At 47.8% G+C, this 22,795-nt stretch overlaps 1 protein-coding gene across 6 annotated transcripts in view; it reads right to left on the bottom strand.

Moving 5' to 3' along the window:
• Positions 1-443: 443 nt before the first annotated feature.
• Positions 444-22,795, bottom strand: part of PSD (pleckstrin and Sec7 domain containing) — a 140,543-nt gene continuing 118,191 nt past the window's right edge. For all 6 annotated transcript variants that reach the window (XM_053312752.1, XM_053312753.1, XM_053312751.1 and 3 more), the window contains 6 exons: positions 8,243-8,421; positions 6,009-6,079; positions 4,033-4,190; positions 3,194-3,338; positions 2,587-2,730; positions 444-2,122 (listed from right to left, as the gene is read on the bottom strand). In XM_053312752.1, coding sequence (XP_053168727.1) covers positions 1,898-2,122; positions 2,587-2,730; positions 3,194-3,338; positions 4,033-4,190; positions 6,009-6,079; positions 8,243-8,421 — 922 coding nt within the window. In that variant the 3' untranslated portion in view covers positions 444-1,897. The remainder of the gene's footprint in view (positions 2,123-2,586; positions 2,731-3,193; positions 3,339-4,032; positions 4,191-6,008; positions 6,080-8,242; positions 8,422-22,795) is intronic.

The raw sequence follows: 22,795 nt of genomic DNA, 5'->3' as shown, positions 1-22,795 counted from the left end.
GAGTCATCTTTACTTCTTCTTTTTATCACTTGTGCTTGGGCAGTACAGGTCAGGGCATAGGACTGAGCTGATGGCATATTTTCCTGACCACCTTGGAGCTAGTTCAAAATGAATGACTTTAACAAAACAGGTAAGTTTTTGGTATGTATCTGCATCAGCTGAGTACAGCCTGGAATACTTGGGCTGGTAAGTATTGTGGGTGCTTCTAGGCTCCCTTTCTTTAGAGAGGCAGTGTGCCTAGTTCCCCTGTAGAGGGCAATCTTGTGTCTCCCTGGCCCCATGTTTTGCAGCAGCTGCTAAACCTGGCTCTGACACCAGGGGAGTGGCTTCTAGCCCCTGGCCTGCCAGCCAAGGAGAGGGAAGGTTTTGAGGGAGAATGGCCACTGCAGGTGCTTGAGGAGGTTTTACTTTGGTAACTGAAGAAAGAAACTGTACAGAGCTCATCTATATATAGATCTATATATATTATTTTTTTGCAGTCAACTCAAGAGCAGAATAAAAAATTGACACATTCAGAGAGCCAGTGCTGGAAACAGCCAGCCCCTTGCACTGGGGCGTGGCACTTCCCACCCACTACCCTGGAATACACCAACCCTTTTTGTAGACCTCCGGCCTTCTCATGTGTTTGCAGATTCTCCGCTGGCTTATGTCTATACCTCTGACTCTGAAAATCAGCTAGACTTTTTTTTTTGTCCCTCTCTCAGTGTACATTTTGTTGTGAGCAACTATTGGAGCCACTGCATTAAAGCCCTTTGAAGTTACAAGTTAAAGGAACAGGCTATCTGTACAGGGGCTGTGGTGGCACCAGTTGTACAGCCAAGGACAACAGTTGGGGATGGAAATGTTCCTGGCAGGTTTTTTTGGAACCCCTTCTTAGACATGCCTTGCCCAGGCTCAGTCTGGAAAATGTCCCCACTTGATTCCTTTTCTAGCTTGATATTCAGCAAGCGCTGTCCACAAGCCACTCCGTTCTGGTCACTACAACTCATAAGCCCCACAAGTAGGCCAGGGTCTACCCAGGCCTAAGCAAAAGGCCAGCATGCCCACGAGACACAGCAACCCCTAGAGGGAGGGGGGAAGGGATTGTACAGGATGTGCTCCTGGGGCACCCCAGTATGGCTTGGTTAGGCTGCCGTTTGGGAGGCATCCACTGTCCCTGGATTACCCTGTTTGTGCTGGTCCCTCAGTATGAAGCTAAACTGCAAATCTCAGCCAGTTCTGTGAGTCAAGGTCCAGCTCATGCTGGTGGAAACTTAAGTGAGCCAGTCCAGGACAGCTGCTGGTGGTGAAAGGATTTGGGCTTCTGCGCAGGAGTTTCTCCTGTGGGCAGCCTTATGGCTGCAGGAGGGATAAGGGCCCCCAGATTCTAGGCAAAACTGTCCACCAAATGTAGCAACTATCTTTTGTAGTGTCCCCAAAGCATGAATTAACATTTCCTACTCCCAATGTGGTTCAGTTTTGTCAAGTATTAAAAAAATGTAAAACATTATATCAGAAAAAGTGTAAAACTGGCAGGGAAAGGGGTGCAGTGTGGAGGCAGCCAGGATCCAGCTCCCTCTTTTTTCCCCTTTTTTTGCAAGAAATGGAAAAGGTTCTTCCTGCTGTGGAACCCCTGTGTGCCCTGGAACACAGCCCTCTTGCTTGGTTACCCATGGGTTTTTTTTGGTTGCTTCACTTGTGCAGAAGCCGGAGTCCCATGAGCCAGGGAAGGCTGTACACGCTGGGACTGTGGTCAGGATAGGTCATCAGCCTTCCTGCTGGCTGGTGAAGTTGATGGAGGACCTGGTCCATAGCAAGGTGCCCTCTGGCCTCCTATGGTATGGCTCCTGGCCACGGAGAATGAAATCATGCAGGTTATTAGTACAGGCATGCCACCCTCCTGGCAGGCCTGTCCCTTCTAGGATTTTTGCAGACTGCTGGTAGCTTGTCGACTGTTACGTTTGATCCTGGAACCTGTGCCCACTGGCTCCTGGCTCAGGGAGGGGCTGGTGTGGGACTTCTTGAGGTTGTCCTCGGGGCTGCCTGTTGTGTCAAACAGGGTGGCCTCCAGAGATGCCAGGTCCTCTGAGCCAGTCTTCAGCTTGGCACGCATTAGTGTGGCATAGATGCCATAGCGGGATTTCTGCAGAAAGCAAGAAAGGAAAAAAAAGTGTTCTTAATGGGCCCCTTTCCACTTAAGGTTGAAATAGGATGAGAAGTCACTGTGGCCAGGTGCATTAAGAGAAAGAAGCTGGGGAGTGGGGGGTAAGCCACTCCTCTACCAGTGGGCAGTTCTGGGAGGCCCTCTTGTATGTCTGCTGAATGGGACTTCCAGGTCTAGGGTTTGGGATAAACGAAGGAGGGCTGTTTCCTTCATTGCCTTGCTAGCTGGCTTCCTGAAAGCATCAGGTGGACTGCTGAACCAGGTGGATGTTCTTGCTATGCTGGGTTGCAGATCTCTGAGCTAGGTAAGTGCAGCCCTGAGCTGTTTAAGAATGACGCTTGCCCTGCTCCTACTTTGGAGAACCTCTCGGATCAGGCCTTCAGTGACTTGGCCAGGGAGGGGTAGAAACAAGTCTGTTGGGGCCTCCCACCTCCGTTACTGACCTCAAACACCAGATACTCCTCCTTCTGCTTCAGCTCCTCATACTCCTTGCCCTTCACCTTCTTCTCGGGCAGGGAGGAGCGGTGCTCCAGCAACTCGGCTGCCATGGCTTTGAATTTGGTTTCATGACTCTTCACTTGCTCCTCCTTGGGAAGACGAAGGGCACATCTCTGCTCAGAAGCTTCAATAAACACATCAGCCTCAACTTATCCTTCCCCACAATAACCCTAACCATAGCTGCTTACATTCCCCTTGTAGAGAGGAGGGGAAGCTGCTGGCATGGTGTTCCTCCTAGCCTACCTTTCCTCATAGTCTCTAGGCTACCCATGTTCACTTTTCCCAGCTCTTCTTCAAGGCTTGTCCCTCCTAATGCTCCCTTCTGTGTCTCCCTGAACATGTTTTTCTGCACAGATACACTGGCAAGTGTGTTCACCTTTTCTTTTCTCTACTTCAGGGAGTCCCTTTAACTTTGGGTGTTTCAGCACCTCTCCACTCACTGCTTTTCAACTCCCAACCCCACCAGTGATACTTGATGCTTTTGCTTTTCTCTCCAATATCTTACAACGTTATAAGAGCCATCAGAAGGTGGCTGATAAATCCCCCACATACCTGAGACAGCCGTGTGGTAGAGCTGGGCAGTAGGGGGCGGCTGAATTTCTTCTGGGACCCAATGGCAGCTGGGAATGGGGGGGCAGAGAACATGGCTGCCACCACATTGATGCGTGTGATCCAGGAATGCATTTGCTCTGTGTTCCTGGAGAAAGATACAAGAGTAGAAAGATGCCATCTGTCTTGTGTATGTGCCAGTACCAAAACTCACAGTGAGCAACCGTCTTTTGTGAGGCATTTCTAGGGCAGCTGCAACTAGCCACCAGTCTGATGGGTGAGGCATCCACCCTTCCCTAGGCTCCTTGAGCAGTGGCTGCCTTGAGAGCATGATGTGGCCAAGCTCCGTCATGTCTTGGGTAAGCCTTGCACCACTCCCACCCCACCCCCAAAGCAATACAGCAAATGTTGGAAGGGGACTGTAGGTGGCTGGACACTGATCAGCACACAGCAGCCTGCAACTATGGGGAAGGGGTTGGCCATTGGAGTAACCAAGGTGGGGTTTGGAAGGCTCTTCCATGAGGTGAGGTGGCTGGCTGGCTCAAGTGACAGATAACTGGGACATGGGCAAAATGCTCCCTCCCCACCTGCCAAAGAACAATAAAGAGGAAAAGGAGAGAGGCAGTGAGGCTTTTGGGTCACCACTGAGTGAAGTCAAGCACCATACGGAGTGGCACGAGTTTTAATCTGGGTAGACTCGGAGGGCTGCCTGGCTGATGCTATGAAAGGGGAGTAGTCCTGTTGGGGAAGGTCAATGCCCAGCTCTTGTAGCTGCAACCCATTTTCCTTTCCTTCGAGACAGCCAAGGTTTTTCACATGAGCACTTAAGCCCTACTACTCACTGGGCCTGGAAGAGAAAGACCCGCCAGTCAGCTGTCCTGAGGTAGAAGACGTTGGGTCTCTTGTTGTAGTCTGATGCTTGGGTGGCCAAGGAATGATGGATACTGATGGCGTGCTTCAGCTCCTCCTCTGACAGGGCCTTGCCAGGCTTATACTCCTCCTGAAAGGAAGGCCATGGTGTGTGAGAGAGTTGTGCCTCCTTCCTTGCCCCTTGCCACCTTCCAGGCAGACATGGGGGCTCTCGCTCCTTACCATCCATGTTGGTGAACCTGATCTTAGCGTGTTTGGTGGTTGTGCTAAGAAACTCCTAGGAATGGAACTTTGTGCACTTCTACAGTGGAACATCCTGGATGTGGGGTCCAGAAGACTTGTACGCAACCATTACAGTAACATAAACAGGCCTAAAGGTAAAGTGTGCCGTCAAGTTGGTGTCGACTCCTGACGACCACAGAGCCCTGTGGCTTTTCTTTGATAGAATACAGGAGGGGTTTACCCTTGTCATCTCCTGCACAGTATGAGATGATGCCTTTCAGTATCTTCCTCTATCACTGCTGCCCGATATAGGTGTTTCCCATAGTCTGGGAAACATACCAGCAGGTATTCGAACCAGCAACCTCATGCTTGTTAGGCAAATCATTGCCCCACTGCACCTTCTACATATTCTATTTGCATAATTTTTAAGCATTTGCAGCTGAATTGGAAAGGATAGTCAATTTCAGTTATGTTAGTTGGTCATTTTTAATCAGATATGAAGTCAAATGTCAGTCCTAATCTGAAACTGTATACACTTCTCTACTTCACTGATATTTTTAAAAGTCTTGTCTTGAGGCATCCTCCAGTTCTTCCTGGTTTCTCCAACCCAGAAAATGAACCATTGGTCTCCTCCCTTTGAAAGTCTGTATTTAGATGAGTATATGTATTTTGCAGAGGTACAGAATGACCCCCACCTTGCTTTCCTGTCCCATGCCATTTTCTCATATCTTTCCACTACAGTCTCAGGTCTGCTTCACACACAGTGTGAAGCTGAACTTAATAGTGTCCTACTACTCGGGGCTATTGTGAAGCCAACCATAAAGAGTGTAAAGCACTGAAAGTTGTAATTGCTATATTTTGCTTTTTGGAGCAAATCCTGTGAAAAGGTGCCACCTGCATCAGTTTTGTGCAGTAGGAAGATGAATATTTTATGACACGTTGGTGTCCTGGTTTTTAAAACTCTGTATATAAGCAATTCTTTCTAATATCAAATCTCACTGCAGGACTTGAGCAGTTTGAAGTGAAGGGCTGTCAAGGCACTGTACGTTAGCCAGGCAGAAAAGAAAGCCCTTCTTCAGATGCTGCAAGAGTAGTGGTTTCAACAGGACAGAAGCAGGACAAATGACCCTGTTGTGTTGGCTGGGCTTGTACACAGATGCTGGTGTGTAATACCAGCACGTTTGACTTCCCAAGCAAGCTCTCTCAGCCCAAAAAGAGATTCTAGTTCAGGGGTTCCCAACCTTGGGTCCCCAGATGTTGGAGCCTCAGCTGGTCTATAGTCGTTGAGGATGAGGATGATGGTAGTTCAATACCACCTGGGAACCCCCGGTCTAGAAAGTACCCTTAAATGACTTTGTTTGAGAAAAGGGGCTGGTGCTGCCAATGCATCACCATCGAGTGATGGGGGGAAAAGATTACAATGTTCTCTGTGAGTTTCTAATTGTGATTTGCTCACTGTGGTTGGCTTCTCATGGCCTACCACTCTCAATGTGGCCTTCCCGTTTGTCTTCTGTTCCATCTTTTCTTGTCAAGAGTTCAGTTCCTTGAACACTTAATTACTGAAAGACAACTTGCTGTGAGCAAACCTGATTTGGACCCCTTTTTCCATCTGCAGTGTGTGTGTGTGTGTGTGTGTGTGTGTGTGTGTGTGTGTGTGTGTGTGTTCATGCAGTCTTGGTAGTGCCAGGCAGGGCTTATAGAGTGTAAGGAAAAGGGGCTCTTGTACCTTCTGGAGATAGAGAATCATCCCCTTCAGGATCCCGTGGAAAGTCTTCCATCCCCGCTTTCCTCTGGGGGCTGCCAAAGAAACGACAATCAGTACACCTCTTGCTACCAGCCAGAAGACTTTGGGTGGGGCCCTGCACGGTTTTTGGTGCCTGAATTTGAGAATGTGCTGAGCAGAGCTGCATGGAATCCTGGCTTGGGACCACGGCAGAGGCAGGCAGCTGCTGAAGCCCTGTGCTTGCTGCTTTAGAGGAAGCAGATGCAGTGAGCTGTTCCTGTCAGGTAAATTCTGCACTCGGCAGCAGATGCAAAACATAACAGGCGCCATCTAATCAGATCAGGGAGGCATTAACTGGCTGGGATTAGGGAGGATTTTGCAGGAGAAAATGGAGTGGGCATATTGAGACTGCATTCTTGGGTAGGCGCTTCAGAACCAGGCAAAAGAATTGGTGCCTATTCCATCATTAAGAAAGAGCGCCACGTCTGTTCCAGATGAACTTGGGAGGAAAAGCCCCATGCTGCCCCTCTCCCAGCAGACCAAAATCTTGGCTGGAGAGAGGCCAGAAGGCTGTCACTTGGCTATGTAGCCCTGCTCAAAAAAGTTGGAGGGAAAATGTAAAATACTGTAACCTCCCAGACTGCATTTAACTTTGGAGAAAGACAGTGAAGAGAGAGAATGTGTCCCCCTTAATCCCCAAGTTGATAAGGATGGGCTGAATGATGAAGTTAGCATTCTCATGCAACCTGTACCAAGAGTGTGTATTGCTTGTGTGCGCGCAGTGTGGTGATGTGCACCTGGACAGAAAGCCCATAGCTAACGAGCATTTTCAAACAGAAGGATTTACTGTGGGTTTTCTGTGAGGCTTTACTGTGAGTTCAGATTTGCTCCCCCAGAAGTTGCAAAAGTGGATTTTTTTTAACCCCAGACATAAATTGGGCTATCCTCCAACATGCAGTGAAAAACCCAAATGGTATCTTGAGTGCTCTCTGATAGCTCACAGAGACTTTGGGGTAAACCTGGCCAATCTATGAATGTACACTCTCCATTCTCGAGGAGAAGCAAGCTCAAAGCCCCATCTGGAAATGCTCCTGGGAGTTTTTCACGCGGAGCTTTTAAAGCCCTTTAACTCGCATCTCCTCCGGAATGAAGGGGATGCGTTCATATCGGCCAGATTTCCCCAAAGTCCCTGCGAGCTATTGGGGAGCAGTTCACACACAATCTGGGTTTTTCACAGTGTGTTTGGATGTAGCCTGATTTATATTTGGGGTTAAAAAAAGCTACTATTTGTGTCGGTTTTGGGGGACAACTTTGAGTTCACAGTGAAGCCTCCCAGTAAACACATGGTAAAGCCTGCTGTGGGTAAAGGTCCCTGGTGAGATCATAGGAAGGTGCCTTGTACTGAGTCAGACCAATGGTCCGCCTAGCTCAGTATTTTTCATTTTGACTGGCAGTGGCTCGCCAAGATTTGACAGGAGCCCTCCTCAGCCCTACCTGAGGATTTGATTAAGTGCCATCAAATCGGTGTCGACTCTTAGCGACCACATAGATAGAGGATGCCAGGGATTAAACCTGGGATCCTCTGTACTCAGAAGATCACACTTTGTTTGCCTAAACTACACCCTTCCTGCTGAAGCCTAATCTGATATGCCATTGTGGTTGGGTGCTGAGGAATTAGTCATGGAGGGACCCTTCTGTGAGCATTAATAACCCATGAAGAAGATGGAGGAGATATTCTTGTAAGCATGAAGGCAGCTGCACATGGAGGCAGCTGTCAGTAGTCAGCAGCCATTCATGAAACTGCAGTGGCATTTCCGCCCCCAGCTGCAGCCTGGTTCTCACTGAAGTGCCACCACAGGAGAAAATAAGTGGTGCCTCAATATGTTAGGCTAAAACCTGCCAGTTGTGTTTATGTCTGTGTAACCTCTTTCCGCAAAGCCCCTCTCTTTGCCTTGATAAAGCCAAAATATTTCTGAGGCCTCAAGGTGTTCTGTTGACCAAAGACAGGGCAAGGATCCCACCTCAAGGTAGTTAATTTTTTTAAAAAAGTAATCCATTCCTCTGTGAGGCTAATGTGAATAATGCCTCATGCTCACCAGCCCAAAGTCTTCCATTGGCAAAGCTGCTGAGCACAGCCAAAGATGTGCACCCAATCCCTCACATACCCTCATCCCAGCCCACAAGGCTTCCAGGCATGCCCCCGCCCCCACCCTGGCAGCCGCTACTGCCACACGTACTCTTTTTGCAGTCGGGCTCTGCGTGGCTCTTGCGCACCAGGAGACCATGCTTGTACGTGGCAATGCTGGAATCCTGTGAGAAGTCCAGGAAAGGGTTACTGCAGCTGCTGATGCGTTTGATGGATTTGGGGTTGGGGTCTGCCAGTTCTGAAAGGGACTTGCGCAGTTCTTCTTCATCTCTGGAAGGAAAACGGGCATTAAGGATCAGCACACCTTTAGAACCATCTTGTCCCCAATCCCTCCCTCCCTCCCACAATCACCTAAGCCAGGCCTTTGAAACCCTGGGAACCAGGTAGCAGGAGACCAAAAACGAAGTTGTCGATGTAAACACTTCACACTGCTCTTCTCCTAAGGACTGGCCATTTATGCCTGGGGTCCTCCCAGCAAGATGGGGGTGTGTGTTTCCCTCATTCTGGAAACCTGCGGCTCAGATCAGCAGCAAGAACACCAAGAGGGCAGGGGAGGGGCCTCTGAAGTAGAGTCTTCCTAGTGCACTCGCCTGCCCCCACCTTTCAGGTGACAGAGCCAGAAGCCACAGGAGCTGGACACTGGCCAAAAGGAAGAAGCCCACCCTCCCCCACAGAGACTGAAGACATCTCACTGCTCCGCATAGGGCTGGCAGCCTACTTGGGAAAGGGAGCTCATTCCCTCTGGCCAGGGCTGCAGTTCTAGTGAGGTAACCATGTCAGCTGGAAGACTGGAGAGAGTCCTTGGTTCATCCCTGTCATTACACACACACACACACACACACACACACACACACACACCCGAGTGCCCCCAACAACCATAGCTTCTGAGGGTTCTAAAGGATAGCAATTGCTGGCTTATATGATGCTCTGTGTCATGCCTCCCCAAGGCTGCTGCAGACTCCAGCCCCAACGCTGCTCTGAACGAGCAGTTGCACATGGAGGAAACTGTGGTAGCACTGCTTGCACAGCCGCTCACTCAGAGCAGCAGTTGGGCTGCTCGGGAGTCTGCAGCAACTGTGGGGCACAGCATTATGCAGGCATGATATTGTGCAACATATAAGCCATCTACTTCAATCTGCTCAGTGCAAGGCAGGCAGCAGGAACACATGGTGTTCCGAGGTGCTGAGGTCTTGGAAGAACATCTGCTGCTAGTCACCGCCTTTGCCATGTCAACCATCTTTTAGGGGAGCAGAGCCAGGCCACATGATATCATTTTTGGACACCATTAGTGTCCCCTTCTAGTACCTGGTATTCCAGGCCTATGATTGTGAGAACATATCCATCACTTACACAAATGTGATTTTATTACTGTATGTCACTTTGAGAATCATTGCGGCTGAGACATGGTATACAGATATTATAAAACACACAAATAAATGGATGAACTTGTTATGCTCAGCATAGCCAATGAGACAGCCCTGTCAGCTGACTAGGGACATCTGGTTCAAGCTTGGTTCCACACATTTGCTACAAACTTTCTGAGGAGCAATGGGAGCCACTTCCTGCTGCCATGGCACCAGCCACAGGCCAGTAACCGTAGCTTGATAACCGTACAAACATAACGGGAGGAAGGAGGCCAGAGAACGGGGGCCTCCCAGCAAAGAGACAAAGGCTTGTGCCTAATTCCAGTTGCTTCCCATGCTAGTCAACAGATGTGCAAACTTCACAAGACCATCTGCAAACAGTGTCTATTCTGGTCAGTTTCGTTCCTCAGGGAACCTTTTAGGAGGGGAATAAATATTCTTGCTTGAAAAGTGAGTGCACACTGTTCAAAGAAAAATCAATTTCAAAAATTAAGAGCTGTTCTTGAAATGAGGCATTGCTCTATGGGAGGGGGCAGTTTTGCAATTGTTTCAGAATCGATGGATATGCACACACCTTTTATCTATGAAACAGGAGGAAAACATTTTTAAAACTGCTCAAACCATCCAGCTGTGACACATCACCAGTGATGGGGGGAAATTTTGTCCTTTTACATGAATGATTAATAGTGGACATGCAAGTACAGTAGCTCAAAAAAAGTTTTTTAAAAAAAGATGATGAAGGGATAAAAATGGAAAACGATTATAGATGTGAAGAGGAGATGGGGGAGGATGTGTGTTCATCACTGATGCTATGCCCAGAGAGCACGGTAAGGAGGAGTGTGTACTACAGAGCAAGAAAGTCATTGGTGAAAAAGGAAGAGTTTCCAATGCAATACATAGCCCAGCACCCTGAGCCCCTCAGAGGAAAGGCAGGAGTAGAGAAATAAATAGCTGTACAAAGATAGATAAAGAAATGACTGTGCAAAGTTATCATCTGTCCTTTGGGCTGGGCTACTTATTATTATTGCGTTCTATGTTTTAGTTATTTTATGATTATCTTTTCATTTTGTTGCAAGTTACCTTGAGCAAGTCATTTCAGTGAGAGGTAGTATTGTGATGGATCATAGCCTAAGTTCTATGCTAAGTACTATGCTCCTCCCTGGTGGAGATGGGATGACGACATCGAAGGGGGTGGTGGTGGTGGGGCTCCTCCAACCCCCCTAGCCTCTCAAATGACAGGTGAGCCAGCTGCAGCCTGGTTTGGGCCCGAACTGGGCTGCAGCTGCCTCGCCTGTCATTTGTGAGGCCAGTGGGGGGGGGGGGACATGGTTTGGTTGGAGGAGCCCCTGCTATTGCCTCCGATGCTGCCACTGTCCCCGCTGGGGGGAAACTAAAGGTAAAGGATTCTTTTGCTGCCCCCTCCAGCTAGGGAACCCCCTTTACAAGTATACCCCAGTTTAAACTCAGACTGCTTGAACCAGGCCAGCTTAATGGCAAGCCCAGCTCACACATCCCTAGCTCCTGTTTCAAATGAAGGTTCAGATTCTTAAATGGCACATTCCTTAATGTGAGTCCCAGTGCCAAGGGGAGCGCCACAGAACCGAACAGAGGATGAGGCAGACCGCCATGCAGACACGCAGGAAAGTTTCCTGAGGAAAACCCTGGCCGTGAGCACAGAGGTGGCATTTGCTTTTGTCTAGAGATGAATAGAACAAAGGACCCTAAGCAGATATGGGAATTGTGCTGGCATATCACACCCACGTGAAGGCTGCAGACAGGCAGTAGACCTGCCATGTTCCCTCTCCCTTATGAATCATGGTTTTGCACTGCTCCCCACTGTGCCAGGGCGGAGGAGCAAGTATGCTGCATTTCCCTCACAAACACATTGCTTACTTAAACACATCAGCCTCAGCAGAGCTGTCTCCATGACAGCAGCCTTGACTGTACTGGCTTGCAGCCCGGGTTACAAACCAGGATGATTAATCCTAGCAAATCCATTGGACAAGTCTATGATGATGGGAGCCAGGAAGGCAGATGAGAAGTTGACACATCCCTCTTGGCACAGCTCACGTCACCGAGGATGTAGGAGGGCCTTGTACCTCTAAATGCTAGGATTAGGGGCACTTCACATGTCCCTAAGTAAGCCTCAGATGGATCCTGTCCAAGCCTAGCGTTGCCAACCAGGGACTTTTATAGAGGACATGCAACTATCTTGGGGGACCAAATGGCTTTTTTTTTTTTTTTTTGGCATTTGTTGTGCTGTCCAGAGTTCTGGGGGGCAGCTGGGACATTTTGTTGGTTCAGAACATTTTGCTCTCATGAGCAGCTTCTCTTCCTCTGTCTCCTTCCTCTCCCTACTGACCATCCATCTAATGGGGAAGCCAGAAGGGAGGTTCTGCTTCAGTGGCAGGTTGCAGAGCCATGTGATGCAGGAGCACAGAGAGGTGGGCCCCGTAGGTGCAGCTTGCCTCCATGTGGTGATGGTGGTGAGGAGATAGTGTCTTTTTACTCAGCTAACTAACTTAACTCAGAAGCTATCTCTACTAACTGAGTAGAGACGTAAGTTGCAGAGACATAAGTTTTGGGGGGTATAAAAATATTTTAAATAAATACATAAACAAATAAAGGGCACCTTTTACAGTGGTGAATATCTCCTATTTCGCATGGAGAGAGCAGCTGGCCCTATCCAACCCAAACACAACATTCCTTTAGTGGTTGATGCTGTGTTACCTTGTGTTTCTTTTTAGAGTGTGAACCCTCTGGAGACAGGGGAGCATCTTCTTATTTATTTTTCTATTACAATCTCTGCGAAACCTTCTGCTGAAAAGTGGTCTATAAAGATTTGTGGTCTTAGAGAACAGCAAGCACAAATGGGAAACCAGGCACACACCACTGCGTCAGCATATCACAGAGGCTGGCTCAGTAACTAGATGGCTGCCCTGCCTCAAGCCAAGGGGTGAAGTTGCTGGCCTGGCTGGGGAGAGCAGGCTGAGTGGCCCACGGGGGTGGAGGTCAGAGGGCTGTGTGTGTGGCAAACCTAACCAGCAGATGAAGTTACAGTGAAGAAGCAGGGCCTTGACTACTCTGCACCTAGAGAGCCGACATACAGCTCACTTGGTCATCAGCTTCACAGTGGTGAGCTGCATTTATCCTCAAATTATCCAATTTTTTAATCAAAATATGCATATATAATACCAGGGGCACACCTAGGTAATTTTGGTGGCTGGACCACCCCCACTGTGAGACCCCCCTGAGATCTACTTTTGGGGGCCGCCTGAAGCCACCCCACACCTGCCCCGCCGGTGCCAAACCTCCCCCTCCCCCCCATATAATTTTGGCTGAGCCGCCATGTGTGCAGCCGAGGGGTAGCCAGGAGGTGAGCTGAGCAGACCTGCTGGAGTGACTACTGGGCCTGTCTGTCCAGCCCAGCGGCTCTTGATAACTGCAATTTGCTCCAGCACACCTGCACAGCTGAAATAGATCATCGCAAGCCCATGATGTCACGTAGCTTGACTCGGGAGATGGAATCAAAAGTAAAGGGAGGCTGAGTTGTTGGAAGAATATTTTTCAATGGGGTGCTAAAGCACCAAGCATTGATCAGCTGTGGATTTGCCCTCCCTAAAGCCAGCTTGCTCCTCTGCAAGCAGATTTTCTTGGTCTTGCCAGTCCTTAAGTTTCCCATGTAGATGTCTAGCTTGCTGATGTTGTTAAGCAAGCTGACAGGCCTATAATTGGCGGGATCATCTCTTCTTCACTTTTTGAATATGGGGGTGATAATCGCCAGCCCCCAGACCTTGGGAATATGGCCATGAGAGTCAAAGTAAGTAAAGAGCAAGGCCAAGACTGGAGCTCACCACTCAATATTATTTTTCATAAGCTCTGGGGAGGATAAGGTCTTCCCCGGGGGCCTTCCCCGCTCTTGCTTGGGAAATGACTCAATCTCAGCTGTAGAGACCGGTGGACACTAGGTTTCTTGCGTATCAGCTGTAGAGACCGGTGGACACTAGGTTTCTTGCGTACCCCACTAGGTTTCTTGCGTACCAGTAGGAGTTTATATTGCCTCTTAAGGCTGAGGAGGTGTGGGAGGACCATTGCGGCATTGATTCCTGTACTGGATTTGTGGGTATGGTAGGCGGAGACACAGGCCTAACAGATTAGATACTTTTGCAGTTTGTGCACTAGGGTTTTGTTGGTCACCAGGCGTGCACAAGTGGGATCCGTTTAAGTTAGGTCTAGCTAGCAGCTCTGTAGAATTTCCGCGGCAAGCAATTCCTTTATTGTTAAATCTAACTTGGGGGGAATCATTTGGCATGACACTTGGTTTGTCCTGCAGGTAAGATTGTGTGTGCGCGTGGGGAAGTGGGTCTCCAAGTAGATCTGCTGGGGAAGAGCTGATAATTGAAGGCAGATAGGGAAATGATCACTGAAGGTAAGGTACTACCTTAAAATTCTCGGTAAAGGGTAGCAGGTTCCAGAGATAACAATGTAATCAATGGTACTTGTTTTGGAGCCAGATAAATAAGTAAATTCTCCTGGATGGTCCTCTGCAAAGGAGCAATTTAATATATGGAGGTTGAGCCTGGCAGTTGATTTTGCTAGGCACAGGCCCACATAATTTGATCTCTGGTCCTTAGAGAGGCAGGAGAGTGTGTGTGCTTGGACTCCAAGCAGGGAGATGGAAGCTGGTGGGAGAATAGGGTATAGTCATTGAAGCCACCCCACAAAACCACCAGCGCATCAGGATTGGCCAGCAAGAGGTCATCTGTATAATGTTTGAGTTCAGCCCACACAGAGCTGATTTCAGGTTTTCGCTGTGGCAGGAGGTTATTTATTATCAGCAGTGAGCTGGGACCCAGGTGATTAGAATAGCCATAACAGTTTATTAAGTGGAGTGAGGAGTGATGTTGTTGCATGCAGGGTAGTGGAGACTAATATCTCCAGGCCACCTTTGTCTCTCTGGCCCTGCCCCAGGAACCACCCCTACTTTGTACGAGTGGTATCCATTAAGAGTAAGGTCATCCACTGTCTAGGTTTCTTGCACCAAGATTATATCGAATTGGGAGAGGAAGTTGATGGAGTCTGCATCTGTAGTGACAAGCCTCGCCACTCCCACTAGAGTTAACAGTTATATATAATCCCTGCTAACTGGGCAAAGAGGCACCTTTTACTGTGGTGATTCTCTTTATTTAGCAGGGGGAGAGTAACTGGCCCTATCCACCCCCAGCACAGTACTTCCAGTGACTGTTGCTGGTGTGTGTCTTATGTTTCTTTTTAGAATGTGAGCCCTTTGGGGACAGGGAGCCATCTTATTTGTTATTTCTCTTTGTAAACCGCCCTGAGCCATTTTTGGAAAGGCAGTATAGAAATCGAATTATTTATTATTATTATTATTATTATTATTAAAGGCTTTTGAAAAAAACCCCAAAAACCTCTCCTTGCCACAATATTATAAATTGCAGCTGATGTGTCAAGTGCATTAGTTTCGAGACCATTGCTGTATTTTTAAAGGTTAGAAAGAGTCTTTTCACATTCAGTCTGAAGGGAGATAGTAGTATGAAACTAATCCAGTAGTTTCTGTCTGTGAGTTTATGAGACAAGACAATGACTTAGTAATTGCCTAGTGGCTAGCCCAATCGCGATAATTATATCTGTTGAATTCAAGGACAAGCTGAGATGTTTGTAAAACTCTATGGGATTTGGGGTAACTTGATTCCTGAAGACCCAAAAGGCATCTTACCTGGGGTGTGTGTCAGAGTTGCCAGAACCTAAGGGGTATACTTGTGGGTCATATGGGCCATAAGCCAGAATTTGGCTGTGTGTGTGTGTGTGTGTGTGTGTGTGTGTGTGTGTGTGTGTGTGAGAGAGAGAGAGAGAGAGAGAGAGAGTCAATCGCAAGGGGAGGGGCTGGTCAAGAGTTGTTGACATAGACTGTATTTTTAACCCCTTGTTGGTTCTTTATGATGAATTGGTCAAAAATCTGTCCTAAATTGTCCATTTTCCCCGCAATAGTGTTCAACTGGCCAAGGATTATAATTAAGGATTCACTGAAATTAAACAGGTATCGCTGATTTGTTGAGTGACAAGGTCAATCGAGAGGTGAGGTGCTTGGCTGGGAGCTATGGAAGCCCTGCCTCCCTGTTTCTAGGAGGAGCTTCCCCTCTAATGAGACAACTTTAGAGCAGTTTGATTTATAGCTGCCTTCCAAGATGCCGGCTTGCGTGAAGCAGCCTCCTTGGCTGAAGGGGAGGGAGATTCCATGCCCAGAGCCATAAATATATTCTTGGTGCTCACAGTGCTCGCATCTCCCACTACTGCCTCTGAGGGGGAGAGGAAGACATCAATTTTCAATTGTATCTTCTTTCCTATGTGTCCTCCACTGTCATTGGCAGGACTCTTGCTGGCAGGGCTCTTGCGAGATCTTTTCCTCCCTCTGGGGGAGGCAAGCCCCTGGAAAGTTGCCCAGGGAACGGGGGAAAGCCCAGGTTGGGACAGGAGCTCATGAACTGAGCTGTTAACTGGTCGCCATCTTGGCTCTGCCTCCTGCTGCATATGTTGGAAGGAAGGGTACTCATATCCCAGAGGTAGGGAACTGAAAGAATGAAGACAAGCAATGCAGCACCAAATCCTAGCATTGTAATGAAGGCAATGCTAAAACAACAAAGGGAGTATGCAGAAGAGAGAGAGAGAGGAGGGAAGATAATATAAATAAAGAAAATCCAGACATAGACATTTAAATGAGGGAAAAGAGGAGCCAATGTACACCAAAGTAACAAAAAGGGAAAATCAGATGGAATGCAAAAGTGAGAACAGAACAGAGGAACAAGATGAAAAGAAGGCAAACCAAAAATTAGGGCAATACAATAATAAAGGACAGGATAAAATAAAGACCAAACCACACATTATATTAACATGTAGTTTGGACCTGCATGTTTAACATCAATAGGGGTGTGTCCGAACCGGTCTGGAGGCCATTCTAAAGGCCTCCGAACTGTCCAGACCGGTTTGGACCTGGCCAGTCCGGGTCCGGGGTCTTCCTTTAAGGGCGGGGAGGGCTTACTTACCCCTCCTGCCTCTTTGCCCCCTCCAGCGTCCATATTTTACTGTGTAATTGGGGCGCTGGAAACCAGGCCCCCCCCCCGCGAGTGGATTAGGGCCAAAAGTAAACTACTGCCGCTGTCGCCCGCTCTCCTTCCCTCCCGGCCGCCCGCCCAAGTCCTCACCACATGTTTTTCCAAAAAAGAGAGGAGCTCGTGAACAGAGCTCCTCTCTCGGCAAAGTCTCGGCTCCAACTGGGGCCTTGGGCGCGCGCGCGCAGCAAAGGACAACTGGGAGTTCCGCCGGAGGCCCGGTCTACCCGCCGGCAGGGGAAGAGGCCGGGTAGACTGGGCCTCCGGCGATCGGAGGCCCAGTCTACCCGCCGGGAAGAGGCCAGGTAGACCGGGCCTCCGGCAGAACTCCCAGTTGTCCTTTGCGGTGTGCGCGCGCTCAAGGCCCCAGTTGAAGCCGAGACTTTGCCGAGAGAGGAGCTCTGTTCGCGAGCTCCTCTCTTTTTTGGAAAAACATGTGGTGAGGACTCGGGCAGGCGGCTGGGAGGGAGGGAGGGAGAGCGGGCGACGGCGGCAGTAGTTTACTTTTGGCCCTAATCCGCTCGCGGGGGGGCGGGCGGCTGGTTTCCAGCAACCCAATTACACAGTAAAATATGGGCGCTGGAGGGGGCAAAGAGGCGGGAGGGGTAAGTAAGACCTCCCTGCCCTGAAAGAAAGGCCCCCCTTCGGTGCCGGTCCGGACTGCTCCGGACCAGGCACATCCCTAAACATCAATACACAAACAAATACAAAACAAAACAAAGCACCAAAGATGGAGAAGGGCATTTAGGTTCAGAACTGTGGTGTGTAGGAAGAAGGCATTTAACCCTTTACTAGGACTTCCAGCAGGACTGTCATCCAGTCAATCCATTATGATTTCTTTAATCAATACATTTGTATACAAGAAAGCTCACAAATAAGAAACATACTTTACTTTTAGATGAGGCACACATCTCATCTTCAGAGGCATTTTCTCCTTTGCAGTAGACAAGAGAGAATGCCTCTTTTAAGATGGGGCTTTATAACACTTTAAAAACGAACAAAAAAAATCTACAGCCCAATTCATCAGGGGCATTGGCTTTGTAAATTAGATGGGCTTGGGTCAAACCCACTGAGTTGAACGTTGCAGTTAAACTCAGTTAAATCAAACACTGCAGTTCTACTTAATTTGGAGGGAGACTGGAGGAAGTGAGCTGTGGCTTTTTACTATCAAGCCTCCTTTGTTGGAAGCTGGGAGCTTTGGAGCTACTCCTCCCCACCCTTCGTTTGCTGGACGGACCAACTGAGCCCAGCACAGACCTGCTGCCTAACTGGGATCCTCCTTTCTCCAAGTGCCAGTGTTCATCACCATCAGACAGTGAGTGCCCACATTAGCCCTACCCAGGGTCCTTTGTGAGAGGAAGGACTCGGGGGGGGGGCTATTTAAGGGAAGGGCTGTGGCAGGCAGTGCAGCCAGCTTGCAGGAGGCTGCCAAAGGGGGCCGGCCTTTGGTGTAGGGCTGAGGGTTGGGCTGCACTCTATTCAGTTTGACTGTTTGAGGAGTTGCAGCAGTAAGTGTGCCAGCTTTGTCACTGAGATTGGGTAATGTGTTTGGGTCTGCCTGCATATGGAGAGACAGGGGGCGCCTTCATTGAATGTGGGGCAGCGATTCCTGTGGTGGTGGGGAATAGAAATAGTAACGCTGGCAGGTCAGCAGGCCGTTCCAGGGGAAGGGTAGTCAGAAATTGAATAGCTGTCTCCCCTTCTGGCTGTGCTGCCAGCTCTTTGACCTCAGGGAGCATTGCCAACAACCCACAGAGCCTCACCTTGCTCCTCTGCAATGCCAGGTCGGTCCAAAATAAGCCAGAGCTTATCCGAGATTTGATTATGGATGAAGGGGCTGACCTGGTATGTATTACTGAGGCTTGGTTGGGGGAAGCTAGTGGTCCAGTTTGGTCCCAGCGTCTCCCTCCAGGATATTCTGTAGAGGAGCAGGTGAGGGGACTTGGGCAGGGAGGTGGAGTGGCTGTGGTCTATAAGGATGACATTTCCCTTACCAGGGTCCCTGTTAGGGTTAATTAATTAATTAATTAATTAATTTTTGTTAATTTTCTTTTTTAAAAATCAAGAACTTGGTTGGGGACAATCAACATCCTCCAAACAAGTTTGCTGCAGTTCTCATCTGGCAGCAGATGAAGGAAACCCCTCTTGTATCTCCTGATAAGAGGGAGAACCTACCTATACACAGACTAAAGCAATTGACAGGAAGGATATGTTGTTTTGCAATTCTTACTTGAGGTGGCAGGTAGCAGGGCTGGGAAGTGGCATTAAGAACAGTATTTGAATTTCCCACATATCTGTAAATTTAAATTTAAAATGGCTCGATCTTATTTTCTGCACTCCAACAATCTTCACAAATGACTCATTGGCAACAAAGAGTTTCCTTTCAGGGTAAGCTCATTTTCAGCTGCTGCCAAATTACACAGTAAGTGAAAAATAACCTTAAGTGAATGCATTTGATTACTGGGGGTGGCGGGGACGCTCACCTAGTAACATTTTTGCATCTCAAGAAGGAGAAATAAAAGAATCACCAGAAAAAAGTACTGGTAAACTCTGGGTGACTGAATCGGAACAGTCATACAACAATCACTGGCCTACTCACCAATGGGGAGAGAAAACCACCTTAGGAGAGGACACAGCAGCTGCTCTTCCTAATGAGACTTGTCTCTCCCACCTTGTGCCATTCCCACTTTGACTCCTCAGTCCCTCCCTGGGAGTTTTGACAATTAAGAGCAGAAAACAGCCTGACTGCCTCAGCCCCAACAGCATTACAATATCTTTACATAAAAATCCCTTCCAAGCCAGTGAACTGAGCAAGATGTAGCTACCATGCAGAAGATACTGGGGGAACAGCTTATTTTTATGCATGAGATATAATTACAGGAGAGGGGAGCTTCAATGGATAACTTAACAGGATGCAAGCTAGATTTTCATTGAGCTAGAAAAAAGAAAGAGTGCATGAGAATATGGAGATCCGTTTCATTTGCAGATGGTTGTAAAAGGATGCACAGTGAAGAGGCCTTTCCTCTTGCCAAATAACTTATTTTGCCTGAGGGCACTCCCAGACTAGGCCTTGACTACTACATGCTCACTCATGTCCTACAGGGCATCTACACATTAAGATCAGCACATGTTTCTTTTGTGGTTTTCCCGTGCTGATAGCAGCACACACTCTGCAGGTGTCAATCATACTAGCACGTTCGCACCAATGGGCTTCAGCACATGTGCAAAGCCTCATCAGAAACCTAGAGCCCTTCCTCAGTTTATTTGGGGGGTAGGAGCCTCACACCTTGGCATCCTTTAAATCAATACCCACAGTTCTTCTTCCTCACTTTGAAGGTCTGCCAGTCTAGTAAGTAAGGAAGTGTGCTCCAGTGAGGAGGGCATGTGATGCACAGAAGGACCACTCAACAAACCAGTTACAGGTCAGCAATCTGCTTTTTTAAATTTTAAAAATGTGGTCTTCTCTATTACTCACGCCAATCGGCTCACAACAAGTAGCTTACCTTGATAGAGGGTGCAATTTCATAAGCAAAGATAGACTGTAGAACTGTTTTGCCAAAGGTTGCTTTAGAATGAGCTCTGATATCCAGAGTGTAGTGTCTTATGAAAGACAAAGGCTGGTGCTCTGCAGATGCCTGGTATAGAAAAATCTCTCTCAAATGCAGTGGAAATTGACAAGCCTTGGATCCCCTGAGGAACAGACTTTCTTGTTAAGTAATAGCACAGTTTTATACTGTCAGAGATCCACTGGGAGAGGCTCTGGGAGGAGACCTGGAGTCCCATTTTAGAGTTAGCATAGCACAAACAAATAGTTAATCTTTCTAATCGCTGTTGATCTGTGCAGGTAAAAGGAAAGAGTTCCCTCGACATCTAAAGAGTGCCATTTTTTCTCAGCTGGAGACTATCAAGAAGGGGAAAATACAGGAAATTTCTTGAGACAAATGTCACTCTTAAACTCCTTTAGGTAGGAAAATCATATCTGAACAGAGAACTACCTTTTTATTGTGAAAGATAATGTGAGGGTCTGCACAAAGGGCTCTTAATTTGCTCATTCTGTGTGCCAATGTAATTGCTAGTAGCAAGGTCATATTCCAGGTAAATAATCTGAGGTTACAGGTTGTGATTGGTCCATACTTTTTTTATTAGTTGTATTGCTAATTAATTGTATTAATACTAGAGGCAGGTGGTCCCATGGAGGAAGGAACTTGGGAATGGTGGGGTATAGCTTCAAGAGTCCTTGAAAGAAGCATTTACTGAGGATAATTTAAATAGTGAACCATGGCAACCCTTCGTTCTGTAGGCTACAACAGCAACCAGGTGTACCTTAAGCAAAGAGAGCCAGCATAGCGTAGTGGTTAGAGTGTTGGACTAGGACTGGGAAAACCCAAGTTCGAATCTCCATTCAACCATGAAACTCACTGGGTGACTCTGGGCCAGTCATGTGTCTCTCAATCTAACCTACCTCACAGAGTTGTTGCAAGGATAAAGATAACCATGTTCCTCTGGGCTCCTCGGAGGAAGAGTGGGATATAAATGTAATTAATTAATTAAACAAACAAATAAATAAATAAGAAAAACTCAGGCCTGACTTTTTAAAAAGAGCAGATATGAGAGTACTGTGTTCACTGGAGCAACTGCATTGTGGAAACACACTTTCACTTTGCTATATAAGATCTGAGTGCGGTTTTCTAGAAACCAAAATTACTTTGTATATCACAGAGGTTAATCCATTTTTATCCTCCAGGCTGCTAACTGAATTGTTTGGACATTTGAATGCTACATTTTCCTGTCATCTTTGGAACAAAGAGTTGAGTGTGGTGGAAAATGGAGTTAGGAATTTCTGGAAAGATATAACAGAACTGGGAACCACGGCTGACATGGCCACCATGGTGTGAGAAGAATGCAATTTGTCGTGTCTTTGGCAGATTTTTTGGATTACTCTGTTGATCAGTGGAAACAAAGGGAGGGGATAAATTCTGCCCAAAGTGTCTCCCCTGGATCAGGGTTCATGACCTGCTATGGTGCAATGTACAACATGCTGTCCACTGGTCCTGGTTGCAAAATGCCTATGTCTGGGGTGCCCCATGGTGAAGATTTGTTGAAGGAGAAAAGATCTGTTCTCCATTTCCAGCCACCATTGTAGCACAGAGCCATTCTGTGGCTCGTTTCTCCCCCTCCCCACCACCCAAAACAAGTTGTTCTAGTAAGAACTAATCGGCCTACTTTCCTTCCACTGTCTCTACAACTGCACTAAATATGGTTCAAATCAAGGTTCACAAGTTAGATCTCTTGCGCCTCAAATGTTAACGCACCTACAATCTTGGATCGTGGTTGATGACATCATTACAAACTACACCGCTGAGGTGTCCCTGTGTGTCACTCACTAAAACTGTGCCTAATTTGGTTCAAATAGGTTAGACTGTCCACAAGTTAGTGCACTTCTGCCTCCAAAGTTTATGTGTCCACCATTTTGAACTGAGGTGGATGACATTGTCACAATCTTTGATGTTGAGGTGTCTATGTGTCCCTACAGCTGCAGCAAATTTGGTTCAAATCGGTTAAGCAGTTCATAAGTTAGACCAGTTGCGCCTCAAAGGTTTACGCGTCCGTCATCTTGAACTGGGGTGGATGACATCATCACAAACTATGCCATTGAGGTGTCCCTATGTGTCACTCATGGCAACTATACCTAATTTGGTTTAAATTGGTTAGACAGTCCACAAATCAGCTTGCTTGTACCTCAGATATTCACGTGGCCGCTATCTTGAATTGGAGTGGATGGAGTCCATCATCACACAGCACACCTTTTGGGCATCCCTATGTGTCCCTACATCTGTAGCAAATTTGGTTCAAATCGGTTAGGTGGTTCACAAGTTAGCCCACTTGCGCCTCAAATGTTTACGCTTCCACTATCCCTATAACTGTACCCAATGTGGTTCATATTGGTCCAGGTGTTGCAATTGATGGCGGTGCGGGGTGGGGGGTGGGGGGACACACACGGACAAACACACAGAATGCCGGGTGATCTCATAAGCCTACTGGAAAGTAGGCTTTTAAAAAAAAGGCCACTTCCCTGCTGCACCAGTGCAGTTAATTGGGAAGTTCTGTAAGGCTGTTCTCTCACTGCACTGGTACATCCTTGCTCTGCATGCC

The sequence above is a fragment of the Hemicordylus capensis genome, chromosome 3 (genome assembly GCF_027244095.1).
Source record: "Hemicordylus capensis ecotype Gifberg chromosome 3, rHemCap1.1.pri, whole genome shotgun sequence".
NCBI lineage: Eukaryota > Metazoa > Chordata > Lepidosauria > Squamata > Cordylidae > Hemicordylus > Hemicordylus capensis.
The sequence above is the reverse complement of the archived record's forward strand: the minus strand, read 5'-3'. Positions and strand labels throughout refer to the sequence as shown.